The following is an 18,405-nucleotide window of genomic DNA, read 5'->3' on the forward strand; positions in this document are numbered from 1 at the left end:
AGACAAATTGTTGGAAATTAAGGAAAAAGCCACTTCGTCAGATGATAGGTACAAATGGGTATTTATCAGCCAGTAAAATAGTTCTTTCAGGGACATAGGGGGTCATTCTGAGTTAATCGCGAGCTGCCGTTGTTCGCCGAGTAGCAATCAGTGAAAAAAACGACTAATCTGCGCATGCATATGCACCGCAATACGCACGCGCATCGTATGGGTACGAAGTCCATTCAGGTTTTGCACTGGTTCTAGCGACGATTCCAATCGCACAGCCAAACGCAAGGAGATTGACAGGAAGTGGGAGTTTCTGGGTGGCAACTGACCGTTTTCTGGGAGTGTTTGGAAACACACAGGCGTGGCCGGGCATTTGCTGGGCAGGTATCTTACATCATTACTGTGTCACTCGTCGCAGCAATCATCGCTCAGAATAAGTAACTACAGGGCTGGTCTTGTTCTGCACAAAATGTGTTTACTGCCGCACAGGTGTTCGCACTTCTGCAAAGCAAAAATACACTCCCCCGTGGGCGGCAACTATGCATTTGCACGGCTGCTTGGAATGAGGGCCATAGATTGCGTTTTTAGGGAGAATTGGAACAGCTTAAAACAGGATTCTGTGATAGGATCTGAACTACCCGATAAACCTGTTTTTTTATATATATATATATAGAAAGGCCCCATCCTTGAAAGACCAACTTGTCAGAAGTAGTTTGGAGAATGAACCTAGGCAAAGCATAAGAACAAAGGGTTTTTATCGCTGTGGCGACTGTCATATGTGTAGATCCGTAAAATCTCAAGTAAGAAAGTTTACTGAATTTACAGTTAATGGTCACTCATATCCAATAAAAGACTTCATCACATACCATACGAAGAATGTGGTTTATTTGTTGGAGTGCGTATGCAGCCTTTTTTATGTCTGGAAGACATCTAGGATGTGCAAAATAAGATGTGCCCAGCATGTTTATAATATCTGTGAGATATTCAATTGTTTGAAAAGTCAGTTGGGAGTCTGTTTTTTTCCTAACTAATACCCCTTTTCCACTACTGATGCGGGTCGCAGCCGGGAGCTACTCGGCTGCGACACGCATCAGAGCCCCCTTTCCCACTGCACTCACACAACCCAGCATATTGCCGGGTTGGTGACACGGCAGGGGCGGCGCTGGGAGATCACATGATGTCCCAGCAATGCCCTTCCATACAGTGTAAACGCGAGCCGTGGCGCATCGACACGGCTTCTGTTTACACTACAACCTTACCCGGATTATTCCCGTGTCCTACCCAGGTAGCTACCCGGATAGGATTTCCGTGCATTTACCTGTGTTTTTTTAGCTAGTGGAATAGGGGTATTACATACAGGAAAAATAGACACCCAACCAACTTTTCAAACAATTGAATTCCACCCTTTCTGTGTCTCCACACATTTTAATAAAATTCCCAATTCTAGTGAATGTTTTTAAAAAAGTTTTTGGGGAATTCAGGTTATATTACCTAATTGGAGAACAAGAGACATTGAGAAGAGACTATCTCAGGCAGAGATGAGGTGGATTCACCGTTTGGAAACCCTTGATCCCAAAGGACTAAACAGTGATTTCGATCTGGAGTGTTTCTTTAACACGATTCTCCTTTCTTTTAATGGATTTTTGTATGTTTTCCCCTTTGTCTATATTTCACGTTGAGGAGACCCATTTTGCACGATATCTATAGGACATGCATTTTAACGTGATCGGTCAATGGTTAATATGGTAATTTATATATATTTTTGATTTTGCATGAACTAAATACCGTGATAGTTTTATAAAACTGGACTCTATTGATGCTTGGGACGTTTCACAAGGACTCGATACCTGTCTAACACAAGTATAAAATGCATGAGGATGTATTTCTCTACTGTAGAATGCAAGGACCGTGATTTCCAGGTGTATGGAACACATCTAGACCGCAAAACGGACATCGGCTTCTGATTTATCTGCGCATGCGCAGCATCAGAAGAACGCGGATTTTCGGCGATGGACTTCACCTGAAAACCATTGCCACTAGGGTTTATAAACCACTATTCTGAGCCATTGAACCACACTTCTGACGAAGGACTATATGTCTGAAACGCGTTACGCGTGGCTCACGTTTACTGTTGTGGACTCCGGGACTGGACTGTCACTCTGTGGAGGCTGCTGCTATCCTGTATGAAACCAGGCATCCAGAGAGCTTAGGAACCATCCACTGGTGACCATCTGTGGACACAGGAATCCCCCTGGGTGATATACGCTGCATTGTCCAATGGAGTGTTTGTGATATGCTGTTTTTAATTATGTGTTTGTAAGTGCAATCTGTATCATTAAATGCTTTCCATTTCAAAAGATTGCTACAACTATGGTCGTTGTGTTTCAGTGTCTCTAAATATCCTCATTTATTTGGGGAATAGAGACACATATCTTACAGGTTCTCTCAAGTGCTTCACATTTATACAAATCCAGACCCTGTTAAGACGGGTGGTCTTCAGGTTGCCGGCGACCACCATACCAGCGCCGGAATCCCGACATCTTTTCTCCCTCTTGGGGGTCCACTACCCCCCTCCTCGAGGGAGAATAGATAGCGTGGCATGCGTAGCCACCATGCACGCAGCGTGGCGAGCACAGCAAGCCCGCAAGGGGCTCATTTGCGCTCGCCCAGCTGTTGGTATGGCGGCGGTCGGGATTCCGGCAAACCTTACTATACCCTGTTAAGACCGTTGAGAATACTTTGAAAAAGGATTATTCAGCCTACTCACCTGTTCCATAATTGAGGATGCTGTCTCCCTTTCTATGGTGATTGACTTTATCATGTTATCATGCAACAAGCATTGTAGTGTGTTATATTATTGAATGTGGTAATTGGCAAGCGCTCGGATCTGTATACAAGTATTTCAAGTGTTGTGGGGAGACACACTTTTTTTTGTACATACTGTGGCTGCATGCCCAATCTTATTGCTCAATTTGGCAAAAAAATTTTTTGCACAATGCTGCATGCACTAGTAGAGGGTGCTGCATCTGTTATATTGACACATATTATCTCCCAATTACTCTGCAGTTCAGATAAAAGTATTGACTGGATGAATGGTTTTGTGTAATCAGTAAAGTTAGCATTTAGCATTTATGCTCTGTTGAATTATAATTAGGATTCTTATAGGGCTGATTCGTAGTTAGGAGCTAAGCGGAAAAACATTTGAGTAACTTTGCACCTAGTCAAAACCATGTTACACTGCAGGAGGCCAGATTTAACATCTGCAGAAAGATTGAGGTTTGGGAGGGGTGTTTCCAAACTCAAACCTAAAATGCAGTGTCAAAATAAATCTGTTCATCATTTGTTGGCTGCATGTAAAAGAAGCAAGTATTTACCATGCATGCAAAAAAAGATATATTTCCACCCCTTTAATTGCAACATGGTTTGTTCCAGATACAATAAGTAAAAGGCAAATAACTTTGTATTTCCAACCAACCAGCATCAGTGACTATGGAGTCTATTTACTAAGCCTTGGGTGGATAAAGTGAACCGAGATACAGTACCAGCCAATCAGCTCCTGTCATTTTTCAAACACAGCCTGTGAAATGGCAGTTCGGAGTTGATGGACGGAGATAAAGTACCAGCCAAAGTTATTTCCATCGAAGGCTTAGTAAATAGAACCCTATGTGCCTTGGTTTAAAGTGGAAATCATAGATAGCTTGAGGAGCTTGACAGCTCTGCAATTCCCAAATTTGGAGTGATGTTTAACGCATAGACTTGTATAGAGATAAATGAAACAATGCCACACACCTTTTTTTTTTCTTCTTTAATATCAGATACGTTTACCCATCTAAAAGTCACAGTTTACTGTCATTTTCAGAACACTCACAGGACCTCTAGCCAGTGATGAAAGCAGAGATCTGGTCACATCATTTGGACATTTTTTACTAAATTGGCCATTCACAATAACAGATCAAAATAGATTGGATTGGCCAAATGGAATCTCTGGTCAGCCATTGATCACTATCACAGTGTGTGAGTCATTCTGAAGACCAGGAAATCTAGGGATAAGTTAATCACATCCTGGAAAGAGATAAAGTACAAACCTATCAGCTCCTGTCATATTACAGGTTGTGTTTGTTTGAAGAATGACAATTAGGAGTTGATTGGTTGGTACTTTATCTCTCTCCACTTTAGCTCTCCCATACTGCCCATCTCTAATCATTTAGCAATCAGGCCAAACAACCAGATCTATACTTTCATGACCTGCTTTGGATTAACCAGCAGTCATTTTTAGCATTATCTTTCCATATTCAGTCTTTCACTTTTAGAGATGTTTTTTGTTGTTATAATGTAAAAAAAAAAAATATTTCTTAAAAACATACAGAAAAATACAAAATGCACACACTGTAACAAAGACAAATCTAAAAAGTATACATTGCTGGTAACCTTTGCAAGTCGTCTAACATGACTTCTTGAATTAGCCTTTGAACCAAAGGATTCATACATAAACCTCCTTATCACATAAGGAGTAGCTACACAAAATACACAAATGTAGTATAAAGAGCAATAAATCAGCGCAAGTAAGAGAGGTATTACTACAGATGCAGCATTGCTTTTTGACAGCACTAACAATTCTCAAGATATAAAAAAAAAGTGAACGGTAAAGTCTAGGAGACAAGATTGGAGAATAACTATAAGACGCATAGAACTCTGATGCCCCACAGTCACGTGTGAACGGATGGAACAGTGGGGCAGATGTATTAAGCCTGGAGAGGGGATAAACCAGTGATAAGTGTAAGGTGATAATGCACCAGCCAATCATCTCCTGCCAATTTACATATTGGAGCTGATTGGCTGGTACGTTATCACATTGCATTTATCACTGCTTTATCACTTCTCCAGACTTAATACATCTGCCCCAGTACCAATTAAAAGTTTGGACACACTTTCTCATTCATTTGAGTAGATCACTAGAGAACCAAAACATTGCAAGGGGTGCAAATACATTTATTCTTTTTGGATGTAGGGTAAATACTGGCTGCTTCTGCATGCAGCACACACATGTTGGAAAAGTACATTTTTTAGACTGCAATTTAAATCTGAATTTGGACAAACCCACTCTTCTCATCTAAATTTATGTGCACATTTTGCATCTGCCCCACCTGCAGTGCAACATGGTTTTGCCAGTGTGCAGTTACTTACAGAATCAGCCCTTTTAGTCTAAGTGGCAGTAACCCGAGTTATAGCTGAATTATGCTACTTGTACTCGGGGGGGATTGGGAACCTAAATTGGCACTGAAAAAATTTGTAGAAGTGGCCTCACAATGGCAGCACCAGAGGTATACCGTGTAACCATGGCAGCAGCAGCACCCCTCACATGTCAAAAAACAAAACAGGCCCCACCCATCCACATCGGCCCACCGGGGATCTTCCCTACTGTATGCTGGTCAGCCGAGGTTGCATAATGTGTTGTGTTATTAACATATAACATCCTGGGAAAATGGAACTATATATACTGTATATCAGGAACAACGGCACTCGGGTAATAAGCTTATCAATTAGGTAGATCCAAGGTTTCAATGCTTTATTCATCATGCCCTGAAAACGATGTGAATAAAGCATTGAAACAATCTGCTTTGCACTTAATTTAACAGCTACTATCTCTTTTTATGCATACCGTTCTAAGAAAGTACATAAAGATCACAGAAGCACAGAATTTATTTATTTCTTTTACTAATATTATAGTTTCTATGCAAGTGCAAAATCTATATTTGCATCATGCAAAAGATGTTCAATTGAACATATTATTAAAACTGTTCAGTCAGCAGTTCTGTAAAAATAATTATTTCACATTTAATGTTAATATATGGTTAGAAAATATATACTGCAAATGCCACTCTGCAATATTAGGGCTGCAAGACAGACAACCCTGGTCTAGTGCATGTTTACACTAACAAGCGACAATACAGGATTGGTAGCTACAGTTTAAAGCACATTTGTGTTCTGTTGATTGTATGGAATATGATTATGGGACACCTAAGCCTGTATTACTAGTAAGGCGATCACATCACACACTGTTCCTTTACGTACTTCTGGCTAAACTTTAGTCAAGAGAACAATCTACTCTTTTAAACTGAAACTGGAAACATGCTTATAAAAGGCTTTACTGGTATACTATAATGTATTAACATTTATTTTATTTTTTTATTTATTTTTTGGTTCTAATCAAATAAACTGATCATAGTACATTAAACGTAGCACACATCTCCTAGAGACGGACAAATGTCAAGCAGTTGACAGACAGGCATAACTTCATTGCAGGTTCTGACTATTCAATGCATAATATCTATCATTTTTGTAAAATAAATAATAATGAAACGATTAGATTAAGAAAACGTTTTAGCAAGTTAGAAAACCGGTATAATTTACAGCAGGCACATGTCACATGGTATTTATACAGGTTCATTACCTAAAGTGCATGTCACCCACATGCCATTTTGTGAACTTAAACCAGTGTTCACAAGTATGCAACTCCATTAAAATGGCTGCCTCATCTGTGATGTCACTGATGGCTAGCAGTGGTGCGCTTTAAGCTCCCTGCAAACAAAATGCCTCGCAGAGAAAAATACACGATATAAAAAAAAAAAAAAAAAAAGTTTGCACACAACTTTTCAACTATGCATTTCAATGTTTGCCGAACTCTTGTTTGACACTTTCCCTTTAAGCCTTGCTCATTTAACCACTTAATGACCGGTGTTATTATTTTGTAACAAACAAAAACACACTTTTATATTTTAGGAGTTACTGTCTGATAGGGGGACTTGTGCCATGCCAATACACACTGTACCTCTGCAAAAGTAGATCACATGTGTTGTTGCCATTTTGTTGCAGATCACCATTATTAGTAATGGATTTATTTTAGCAGTGATTAATGAAGAGCTCCATGGTAGAGCTGGGTCTTCAACGACCACCCCATAATAATGGGATTAGACAGAAAGTATCCAGCTGTCCATAGCAACTCCAAATTCTGTTACCACATAGAGGTACATAGCCATCATATGGAATGCTATATACACAGCTATATGGTGCCATCTGGAGCACAAACAATATTGGACACAGCACTTGAAACAAACCATAAATGGAATGGAACCCTAATCCTAGCCCTCCTCTTAACCCTAATCCTCCCTCCTCACAGCCTAAACCTAACCCTTCCTCAAGCCTAAACCCAACCCTTCCTCAAGCCTAAACCATACGTTCCTCATGCAGCCCAACCCTAACCCTGCTTCTGCAGCCTAACCTTAACCCTCCCTGGCATACATACGTTAAGCATCCCAGTGGTCGGGATACCAGGCACCGGCATCTTGACCGCAAGGATGGCCAATGTAGGCACTACATCACGTTTGAACAGTGTTAAGTTAAATCAATCTTTCTTATTTAAGTAGGATTTGTACAAATAGGTTTACATGGGCAAAAACACCACCATGCATGAGATACACTTTCATTATAACATTTAAAATGAAAAGGGGAAGTCAGAGAATTCGGTTGTCCCGGCAATATCTTTAATTTTCATTTGTATTTGTATCTATTGTTAGATACATCTGTGTCCAGCCATACTGCAACGTACCCACTGTTTTATTGAAGATATAACAATCCCAACCGAAGGCGCTGAAACCTTGGAGAGTGATGGAGAGAGAAAGTACCAGCCAATCAGCTCCTAACTGCCATGTTACAGGATGCATTTGAAATATGACAGGAGCAGATTGGTTGGTTGTTTATCGCTCTTCAATTTATCACTCTCCAAGGCTCAGTACATCTGCCCCAAAAAGAGGCACTAAGAGGCCTCAACTTTAAAATAAGTAAAGTGATCACCTTTCAGGAATAGAAACTTTAAAGAGCAAAAAAAAAAATTAAATGGAAGAAAAAAAACGGACTAAAAGGCAATTGCCCATAGCAAACTGAATTATTAAATAGAGCAGAACCTGCAAAGAACCCACACTCTAAGAGGAAAAAAAACATGTACAAACACAGAAATATATATATATACAAAATGTAAATACTCTTTTCTGCACTAAAAGCAGAGAACGGTATACTTGAGGAATGTCTGGTTAATGTAACCATGGTGAAAAATTTTAGCAAACTATGCTGGTTTGTCACTGGCATTGGATCCAGTAGATCAGTCCCCAGTCAAGCCCCAGTCTCGTAACTGCCGCAAGACACTGTCCAGATAGCGGGAATCCGGGAATCCTTTTCCAGTAACGTTGGAACCAAATTCTGTCTTGTGTGGGATCCGGGATATGGAGACAGAATCTGGAACACCAGGAGCACGTGAGGGGTGGACAGGAAAGAGTAAGCGACGTTCCCAGGCTTTAATTAGGAGAAGAAGAGCCTAAGAGGAAACAAAACAATTCTCTTTAGAATTATGTATTGTATTTTAGGTTTCCATTTCGGGGAACTATTAACAAAAATTCTACGGTCAGTGCACTTATGTTTGTTTTTGAGTATGACTTCATATTACATAAGAATATTGAACCACTTTATACCCTGGCATGACTAAGAATAATTACAATATTAAAACACTGGCTAAGAAGTGTAACCATGGGTTGGAGGGTGTATATCCTTTAGAAGTTACACTGCATCAGGTTAATCCGGTAAACAAATCTATGGGTTTTCTTGGGACAATATAGAAATAGTGTATCCTTATATTTAAAGAAAACTGTTAATAATATGCTAAGAGACCACTTCGTAATGGTAACATAACTATATGCTAGATCAGGGGTGGGCAATTATTTCAGCTGGGGGGCCACCTAACACTCTCCGTTAAATATTCGAGGGTCGCCCCACCCTACTTTGAATATGTACCCCCCTCCCTTTGTATTTGTCCCCTCCCCCAATATACAATACATTTTTAATTATTCATATAATAATGGGGACAGGCAAAAATACAAATGTCTAAAATAAACAAACAAACAAAGTGCCTTTATTCAGGTACAGAAACCTCTATAAGCCAGTAATAATAATAATAAAACAGTGCTGAAAACAAACAAACAGCATCCAGTATAATGCTGTTAACAATACCTTCCCTGGACACAGTTACAAGTTCCCCCGATTTCCCCTGGACATAGGGACAAATGTATTAACCTGGAGAAAGCATAAGGAAGTGATAAACCAGTGATATGTGCAAGGTGATAAACACACCAGCCAATCAGATCCTAACAGTTAATTTACATATTGGAGCTGATTGGCTGGTGCCTTTATCACCTTGCACATATCACTGGTTTATCACTTCCTTATGCCTTCTCCAGGTTAATACATCTGCCCCAGTGTTACCAGTTCCCCTCCCTCCCTCTCCCTGGGTACAGTAGCTATTTCCCCCTATTCCTTTCTCCGTTGGCACAGTTGTCAGCTCCCTACCCACCCCATACTGTGCACCCTGCCCCACCCCCCCTCGCCAGGCAGGTCCCACTGCCACCTCCCATTTTTCTTTAGGTGTGTGTGTGTGTGTGTGTGTGTGTGTGTGTGTGTGTGTGTGTGTGTGTGTGTGTGTATGTATGTATGTATGTATGTATGTATGTATGTATGTATGTATGTATATATATATATATATATATATATATATATATATATATATATATATATATATATATATATAACAGTATAAAACCGTTGGCTGTAGACAGTAGGAGAGTACTTTAATAAAAAAATAAAATAAAACACATAACAGAAAGCCCCGTGTTACCCCGGTTACTCCAGCTTCCCGATGTCACCTCCAGGACGAGTCTGATTTTAACAGGACTCCTGAACAAGAACAAATGGCACACATATACATATATATGTTACGTGCGCATATTACTGGGGGTGTGAGCAACTAAGAGCATCGCTGCACAGTAAAGAAGCGGGTCAGTGCCAATACCAGGAAATAACTCACCTGGCACCCACAGCGTCTTTTGATTTGTTCATCACCCGATACTTAGGGACAGCCTAGCCAGGGAGAGCAGCTGGTCTCTGCTATTGTCTCCAAGCACAGCTCATGCTTCCACCATGCTGCAGCCACTCACACTGCACCTGGCCCACACAGAGGCCTGGAACGCAAATAGGAAGCAGCCTGACACAACTCAGACGGAGGCTGTTCACAGCCAATCAGAGATCGCAGCAGCCTTACAGTGATGACTGGCCGGAGTGGCAGCATTGGTAAGTAGGCGTAGCTGTCACAGTGTGTTAAGGCGGGGGGAGGGGTGGAGTTCGCACTCATCGCCCCCCCCCCCCCCCCCCCCCTTCCCCCTAAATTCGCCAGTGCTGGTGCCTGAGTTCACAAGAAATCCCGGCGCGCTGCACGCATGACCCGGGCTTTCCTCAGACTCAGCAGCACCCAATGCGGCTTGGAAGTTAGAGCTGCTGTAGCACAATGATGAGCAGCTCAGCTAGTCAGGCCACTTGACATTGTGCACTTGTGGGGGGCAGCGGGCCTGGCAGGATCGCTTTTTGAGCCGTATCCGGCCCGCGGGCCGTATTTTGCCCATCCCCATGTTAGACGGAATGTGACAATAATGTATTTTATTTTGTGGAAATGCTAGCTATACTACCTTCTTCCCTGTTGTCCCTCCTCACCCCTGTTTTCATTTGATAACATTAAATAAAGTTTATTTAAAAAAAAAAAAGTTAGTACTTTATCACCATGCAATTTATCACTCTCCAAAGCTTGATAAAACCGATACATTTAATCAATAAAAGAGACGCCTATCTGTAATTACATATCAGTAGGCCTTTGAAACAAGCATTACGAGTTATAACAATTAAATAAGAAAACAAAAGGAGGAAAACGCTGGAGGCTGCTACTGAAGGCTTGGAGGGCAGCCTGTTGCCCATCACTAAGAGCAATTGTTTTATTATTTTAGTTCAATTTTTAGGTAAATTTATGGGCTACAGTTTTGCCTTGTATTGTGATGCAATGAAAGCTGAATAAAAACAAAAGGGATGTGCATTTTGCGCATGCACAGTAAGAACATCACCGGGGAAATCTCCACTGCACCATTTTCCCGGAGACCTGAACACCCGTACTAGACTCTGGCACAGTGCTAGAGCGGAGGGGGCGCCGATGGAGACTGCACACGGGCCCCCTCCACTCAATATGTCCCTGTCCCTAAGACTACACTAGTGAATGGTGTATTCAGGTAGTACTAGCACCCAGCATTTGTATGGCCGGTATCCAAAAGATAGATGGGAGGGTTTAGGTGAGGACTGAATGTATGGAGATGTACATGATTTGTGAATGTTTAAACGGATGCTCAAAAAAAAAAAAAAGTACAACTGTTTTATATGATAGCTTTGCCAGGGATGGATTAAGGGGGTCATTCTGAACCGTCCGTTCGCTGCTTTTTATCACAGCCGAGCGAACGGGTCCCTACTGCGCATGTGCCAGCGCCATAGTGCGCCAGCGTATGCCAGATGACCGAAGGCCTGTCAATCAGGCAGAGGCGGTCGCTGGGCGGGTGGGGGCGGTACGGCGGCGTTTGGCTGCCAAACGGAGGGCGGGCCGCAGCGGCTGCGTGACGTCACACGCAGCCGCTGCGGGCTGGGGAGCGATGAGTAACTTCTGACCAGCACGCTAAAGCTGCGCTGGCCGGGAGCTACCCTTGAAGTGCAAAGGCATCGCCGCTGTGCGTTGCCTTTGCACTTCTGCTAGTGGGGGGGGGGGGGGGGGGGCACTGACATGCGGGGTGGACTAGCCCTGTGCTGGACGTCCCCCTGCATGTCAGTGTGATTGATCGCAGCTGTGCTAGATTTAGCACAGCTACGATCAACTCAGAATGACCCCCTAAGAGAGAATGAGGTCCGTGTGCAGACGCCTGGCTGGCCCCCTCCTTTCTGTCTGCATCCACAGAGCTGTAGACTCTGGCTTTGTGCCAGAGACCACTGCACTTGTGCAGGTCTCTGGGAAAATGGCCACCGCTTCTTATTCCCAGGACTTATCTACTGTGCATGAGCGATTCAGCAGGAAAATGGCCACTGCGTCATTTTCCCGAGACATATCTACTACACCTACGCGAAACGCCGTGATAATGCCCGCTGCGCCATTTTACCTAGTGATTTAGATCACCAGCTCCGGCCACTGCAGAACTCTGGAGGGTTAAATGTAATTATATGGGGGCAGGGTGTGTAGTGTGAGTTCCCCTGGACTGCACACCCTGCACTCAAATATATGCCAATGAGCTGTGCCTATATGTGCTGACAGTTATGTGACGCTTTATTCTACAAAAGTATGTGCAAACATTTCTCCCATACTAGTAATAATTTTCACAAGGGGTGATGTAACAAAAAGAAAACAAGTGGAGAAGTAACGCATAGCAACAAATCACGTTCTACATATTTTGTAGTAGAAACTAATCTAGTTGTAATAGTTAACTTCTCCAGTTGTCCTGTACAAGATTTGATATATCTCCCCTTGTTGTGTAAATTATTACTAGTACAGTATGGGAGACTAGTACCTACCTGTAAGTGTACCTCAAGTCTAGTCTGGAACTGCATATTACTGGGAGGTTAGCAACCCTACATTATTTTGGGTGTGCTCATTTTCCAAAACCAGGATGGGAGCCAAACAGAAGGAAGCAAACTTACCTCTCTGCCTTTCTTTGTGTTAGGGAGGTAACAGTGGAGAGGGAAGTCAGGAGCGGTGTACTTCATTCCTGGGTGGGGCTGTCCTGGACCCTAAGGAGGGTGAAGAGAATAAGGTAAGCGACACAGTCCACCATAGCATCCTGGCAAGTGATGATACATGTGGGGTAAGGGACATCAGAGCTACTTAGCACCGAGCAATGGGACTAGGTAAGATGCCTCACCCCTGTCTCTCCTTATCTATAATATCAAGTATTGGGCTTCTACATTACAGCGCAGGCACACAAGGCTCACACAGATGAAAGGCAACACAGGCTAAAGCAGGACCATTAATTCTGGCGTTCTAGATGGCATGTTTTTTGCCCACCATCCACTTTTCCCCTCAGTTGTTTTCATATTCTTAGCTATAGATATACATATATGTCATTACAGAAATTACTCTACAGCTCCAGTTTCCATGGGTTGGTTGCAAACATTTGTCCAAAACTCTTGTCTCACATTAAACCTCCCTAATAAAAGGCCTGATATAAAAGCCGATTAATAATGCAGCCAGGAACCAAAGAATGTATTGGTGGATGAGGTGATGACAAAGTGGTTATAAAACAGTGTATTAATGTAAATCAGACTAGCAAAGTAGACCCAATCATTACCCACATGTAGCTGGATTATGGGTCTACTCAAGAAGATGTGAAAAGTGTGGAGAAGTGAGCCAGCGGAAAAGATGCCCATGACAACCAATCAGCATTGAAGTAACATTTATAACTTGCATACTAAACAATTGTACGGAGCAGCTGATTAGTTGCCATGGGCAACTTCTCCACAGGCTCACTTCTCCACTCTTTTCACTGCTTCATGAATAGACCCATATGAGAGTAATAGTTTGCTATTTCGGTGGAGGTGAATGTGGACAGTGCCTGGCATATCCCTCCTATGAAGAGATGCCGCCATATTACCTCTTGGTCTAGTGGAGGAACAGTGCAATGTCAGCCCCAGAGGAAAGATTGGTTAGGGGACCCTAGGGGAGATGTATCAGACCTTAGAGAGAGCTAATTGTTATTTTATAGACAGTATTAGATAAATTATAGCTAAAATCTGATTTGTTACTATGGGCAACACCTCCACTTTATCTCTCTCTAAGGTTTGATACATCACCCCCCCCTTCACTTCACATTTAACTCTCATGACTCAAAAGAGCGGAGTGATTTACTTACACTGAATCCTCATATTGTCCAATATCAGTGACTACGCTACTGATTTTCAGTCGCACAACTACATTTCCTTACATTGTTTTAGGGGAAGAAGGAAAGTGATCTGAAGATGTAATTCCCTCTGTGGGGATGTAGTTACGTGACCAGTGGTCAGGAGACCTCCGGTCACAATACTTCCACCTATATCCCGCCCCCTCACTATCCCGACCAACAGGGACTATTGCCACTGGTGGGTGTCCATGACACCCATAGAGTGGGAATAGAACCTGTGGCGAATGCAGCTCGCCACTGAGCCCGCAAGGGGCTTGTTGCGCTCCCCCCACCCCCATTCCCCAGCTTTGTAAGCGTTTGGCTGTAATTTTAATATCGCCAATCATTTACAAGACAAAACTAACCTGGCTTGCCATGTAAAGGATTGCCACTTTAAAAATACTGGCAGACATGCACAAAGTCCTGCAGCTCCGGCAGCTCGAAGGCTATTACATTTACCCCGATGTGTTTGTTCTCAACCTCTTTATGTGGTAAATGTATTAAAACTCTCTAAAGAATGGAGATGTGGAGAAGTAGCCCATGGCAACCGATCAAATTCTAGTTCGCATTTATCAAGTACTTTCTATAAATTGACAGGCAGAAGGTTACTGGTTGCTATGGTCAACTTATGCACTCTTTAAAAAGGGTACATTTTCCCCCTATGCTCCACGCCAAAAAGACACAGGGGGTAAATAGAATAGGGTCTGAGTTTGCCGGAGGTGTGTGATTTAAAGCGGCAATCATTTACAAGGCCAGGTTGGTTTTGCCCTGTAAACGATCGCCGCTTTAAAAATACCTCCATCCTCGGCCGACATCCCGCACCTCAGACCCTGTTACATATACCTCAGGGTCTCTCTCAGACTTATTACGCACTTGCACCTGGACAAACCATGTTCTGATGAAAGGGTGCAAGTGTTATTTTATTTGCAGATAGAGAAAATACTGATTATTTTTATACTATAATGTAGAGTTAATCAAGAACATGCCCACTCACCCTCTAAATTTGTCCATACATTTAACTCCCCACTGGCTGCACAACAACATGGTTTTGCCCAGGAGCAAATTAACACACCAATCTGGATTTGCTTCTACTTCAACTGACCTACTTGGTCCAAACCGTAAGCTTTCTGTGTTTCACCGTCTCACCTGCACTCCAGGACTGATGTGATAAATAATGCGTATGGTTTCACAGTCTGGGTACCCAGGCAGGGAATGAGGAATGATGTGAAACGACATCTTCCCAGGAGGTTGCGACCCTATCTTCGCCCCAAACAAAGTTTGGCAGGTAGGGCAGCGCAAAGTACCATCCTAGAAAGTAAGTGGACGAGATTCATGCTTTAAAATACAAGATTTATTTACATACTCTCAGAATAAATCTCATAATGTTTCTTGCTGAGCATTCTAAAAATTGATAACATTTGATACCTCTTGATGTATTTAGGTTCAGACCAAGAAAACATGAAAAAAAAAAATTGTGTGTTTGCACATCACTGTCGTGAGTCATAAGAGGAACCTTGTTGTAACGGTTTTCCTTGATTTGTTTCTTCTTGCTATTAATGATTAGAACTATGCCGTTTCTTTGGTGTCACCTGGCTACCTGACAACCCACAGTAACATGGTGCATGATACAGTGAACACAGGGGCTTTGGAAACCCCCTCTTAGCTCTGTCTGCACTGTAAAATGTCCCCTTCCTTTTATATCCTCCTCCTTCGTTTGAAACTCTGACAGTCTATGTGTGTGACAGCCACATTTGTTTGCCCTCCAGCGAGATTTTGAAATAGGGATACTGATTTGTAGAACAACAGCTAAGACTATATGATGTATGCTTAATTATATACATAACTTGCTCCTAATAAAAACACTTATAGGTGGCAACAAACAGGTGGAAATAATTTCCCAAACCTATTATCTCTCATTACACTCAATGTTGACAAACACTTGTGACACATTACTCAATAGTTAGAGGAGGAAACAGAATTAGACCTTACACACAAACAACCATATGAATTGGTATACAGTACAAGCATCATATAATATAAAAGTACTGATATTCTCACTGTAATCATTAAGGGGTCTATTCACGAAGCAGTGTAAAAAGTGGAGAAGTGAGCCTGTGGAGAAGTTGCCCATGGCAACCAATCACCTGCTCTGTACAATTGTATATTATGCAAATTATAAATGTTACTTCAAAGCCGATTGGTTGCCATGGGCAACTTCTCCACTGGCTCACTTCTCCACTCTTATCACTGCTTCATGAATAGACCCCTAAATCTATTAGGCAGAACCAAATGCTGTACAAGTTTTTCAGCATTTGTAAACGGATTCCCTATTTCTGCTGACTTGTCAACACCTACTGCCTCAGTTTGTTTTATCATAGTCAGCTTCCTAATTGTAATCCAAAACATGCAAGCAATTTACCAACCTCTGATAAGAGAATTTTGGAAGTTTGTATGAATGTTTAAAAAGGCCATACCTTGTACAAAGGTGCCAGGCATCGAACATGGTAGGTATGAGAGCACCGGTATAACCTGCCAATTTCACCCTCTGCCAGAGTCCGCTTGCACAAAGTGCAGTCCTGCAGGCAAGAGATTTAAAAATTTACAGTATGTTAATGCAAAGTAAAGTCAAATTCAGGGATAATAGTGATTATAGTGGAGAAGCGGACCAGTGGAGAAGTTGCCCATGGCAACCAATCAGCTGCTCTGTATACTTTTATGCTAGACAAATTATAAATGTTACGTCATTGCTAATTGGTTGCCATGGGCAACTTCTCCACTGGCTCACTTCTCCACTTTTATTACTGCTTAGTACACCTACCCCTTCAGTCCATAGTACTGCATGAAAGCTAAATCCCCACACCCATTTTCCTTCCACACTCCAAACACACACTGGTAGGTTAAGTGGCTGTTGACTAAATAGACCCTTTGTGTGTGTCTGTGTGTTAGGGGTCTATTTACTAAGCCTTGGATGGAGATAAAGTCGCTTGAGATAAAGGGGTACATTTACTAAGCAGTGATAAGAGCGGAGAAGTGAGCCAGTGGAGATATTTCGCCATCAACCAATCAGCAGCTCTGTATCATTTTATAGTATGCAAATTATAGATGTTAATTCAGTGCTGATTGGTTGCCATGGACAAATTCTCCACTGGCTCACTTCTCCGCTTTTATTACTGCTTAGTAAATGTACCCCAAAGTACCAGCCAATCTGCTCCTGACATGCCACAGGCTCTGTTTGAAAAATGACAGTTAGGAGCCAATTGGCTGGTACTTTATCTCCAGCGACTTTATCTCCATCCAAGGCTTAGTAAATAGACCCCTTAGGGACTTATCCAGTAACCTCTAATAGCATATGAGAGACTGACTGACAGCTACATTCTGTACTGCACTACGTAATATTGTGGCATTAAGTATATAGACAAAAATAATACATTTTCATCAAAAGCATTTATTAGTTATTACGGTTATATCAACTGCTAGCTTTAATACATCTCCTCCAGTACTGTCCTGATTATCTCATGGACAATGTTGGGAGGTCAAAGAGTGATATATGTTGGCAGCACCACCTAGATGATAGGGCTTGTCATAACTGGCTCACATTAATATTTGAGACATATATATCATGATTAATGTCATCCGAATACACATTTCTGATATAATCCATAAAACATACATCACAATGCAAAAATACCTCAATGTAACAACTCGAAACATATACACCAAGTCTTAAAAGACATACAATTTATTAATGGAAAAGGACTATGTGGCCAATTTATCATTGCTGCATATCTCGCTAATAGGAAATGCACAACTGGGGCTGTTTCTCACTCTTCTTTGGCTGGGACAGTGGCTCTGATAGGAGCCTGTCCTGGTGAAGAGTAAGGATAGCTTATTCAATCACTTTACTACCACTGCAGATGTGCATGTGTAGATTACAAGGAGGTATCCTAAGGTCCCTCTCTGTCTTGAAAGGGTTGGGTATGTGTGACCGGTAGACAGATGACCGCCGGTCAAAATACCGCCGGCGAGATCCCGGCTGCTAGATGGCCAGCAGGGGAAGGGGTGAGCACAACAAAGCCCCTTGCCGGTTCGCTGCACTCGCTACAGGTTCTATTCCCACTCTATGGGTGTCGTGGACATCCACGAGTGGGCATAGTCCCAATAGTCCCTGATGGTTGGCATGCCGACCAGCGGGATTTTAAGATGCCTGCACTGGTATTGTGACCGCCAGTTAGGAGACCGCCGGTCACATAAATGTATCCCATAGAATTTTTTTTTTTTTTTTTTTTAAACAGCCTGTAGCGGTGTAACGGTGGCGTGAGCTTGGGCCTGTGGGCTACGGTGGCGTGAGCTTGGGCCTGTAGGCTACGGTGGCGTGAGCTTGGGCCTGTAGGCTACGGTGGCGTGAGCTTGGGCCTGTAGGCTACGGTGGCGTGAGCTTGGGCCTGTAGGCTACTGTGGCGTGAGCTTGGGCCTGTAGGCTATGGTGGCGTGAGCTTGGGCCTGTAGGCTACTGTGGCGTGAGCTTGGGCTAAATCTCCGAAAGGCTAGTGTTTTTAGAGTTTCGTAAATTGTATTCCCCACTGGAAAA

The 18,405-nt window shown here is 42.5% G+C and overlaps 1 protein-coding gene across 1 annotated transcript in view; it reads right to left on the bottom strand.

Annotated features, from left to right (window-relative positions):
* Positions 1 to 7,507: 7,507 nt before the first annotated feature.
* LOC135054975 (E3 ubiquitin-protein ligase DTX1-like) overlaps positions 7,508 to 18,405 on the bottom strand; it is a 42,460-nt gene continuing 31,562 nt past the window's right edge. Inside the window, exons 6-9 of the mRNA XM_063958492.1 lie at positions 16,292 to 16,393; positions 14,964 to 15,125; positions 12,583 to 12,672; positions 7,508 to 8,356 (exon numbers count right to left, since the gene is read on the bottom strand). Coding sequence (XP_063814562.1) covers positions 8,144 to 8,356; positions 12,583 to 12,672; positions 14,964 to 15,125; positions 16,292 to 16,393 — 567 coding nt within the window. The 3' untranslated portion in view covers positions 7,508 to 8,143. The remainder of the gene's footprint in view (positions 8,357 to 12,582; positions 12,673 to 14,963; positions 15,126 to 16,291; positions 16,394 to 18,405) is intronic.

This window comes from Pseudophryne corroboree, chromosome 3, assembly GCF_028390025.1.
Source record: "Pseudophryne corroboree isolate aPseCor3 chromosome 3, aPseCor3.hap2, whole genome shotgun sequence".
NCBI classification, from domain to species: Eukaryota; Metazoa; Chordata; class Amphibia; order Anura; family Myobatrachidae; genus Pseudophryne; species Pseudophryne corroboree.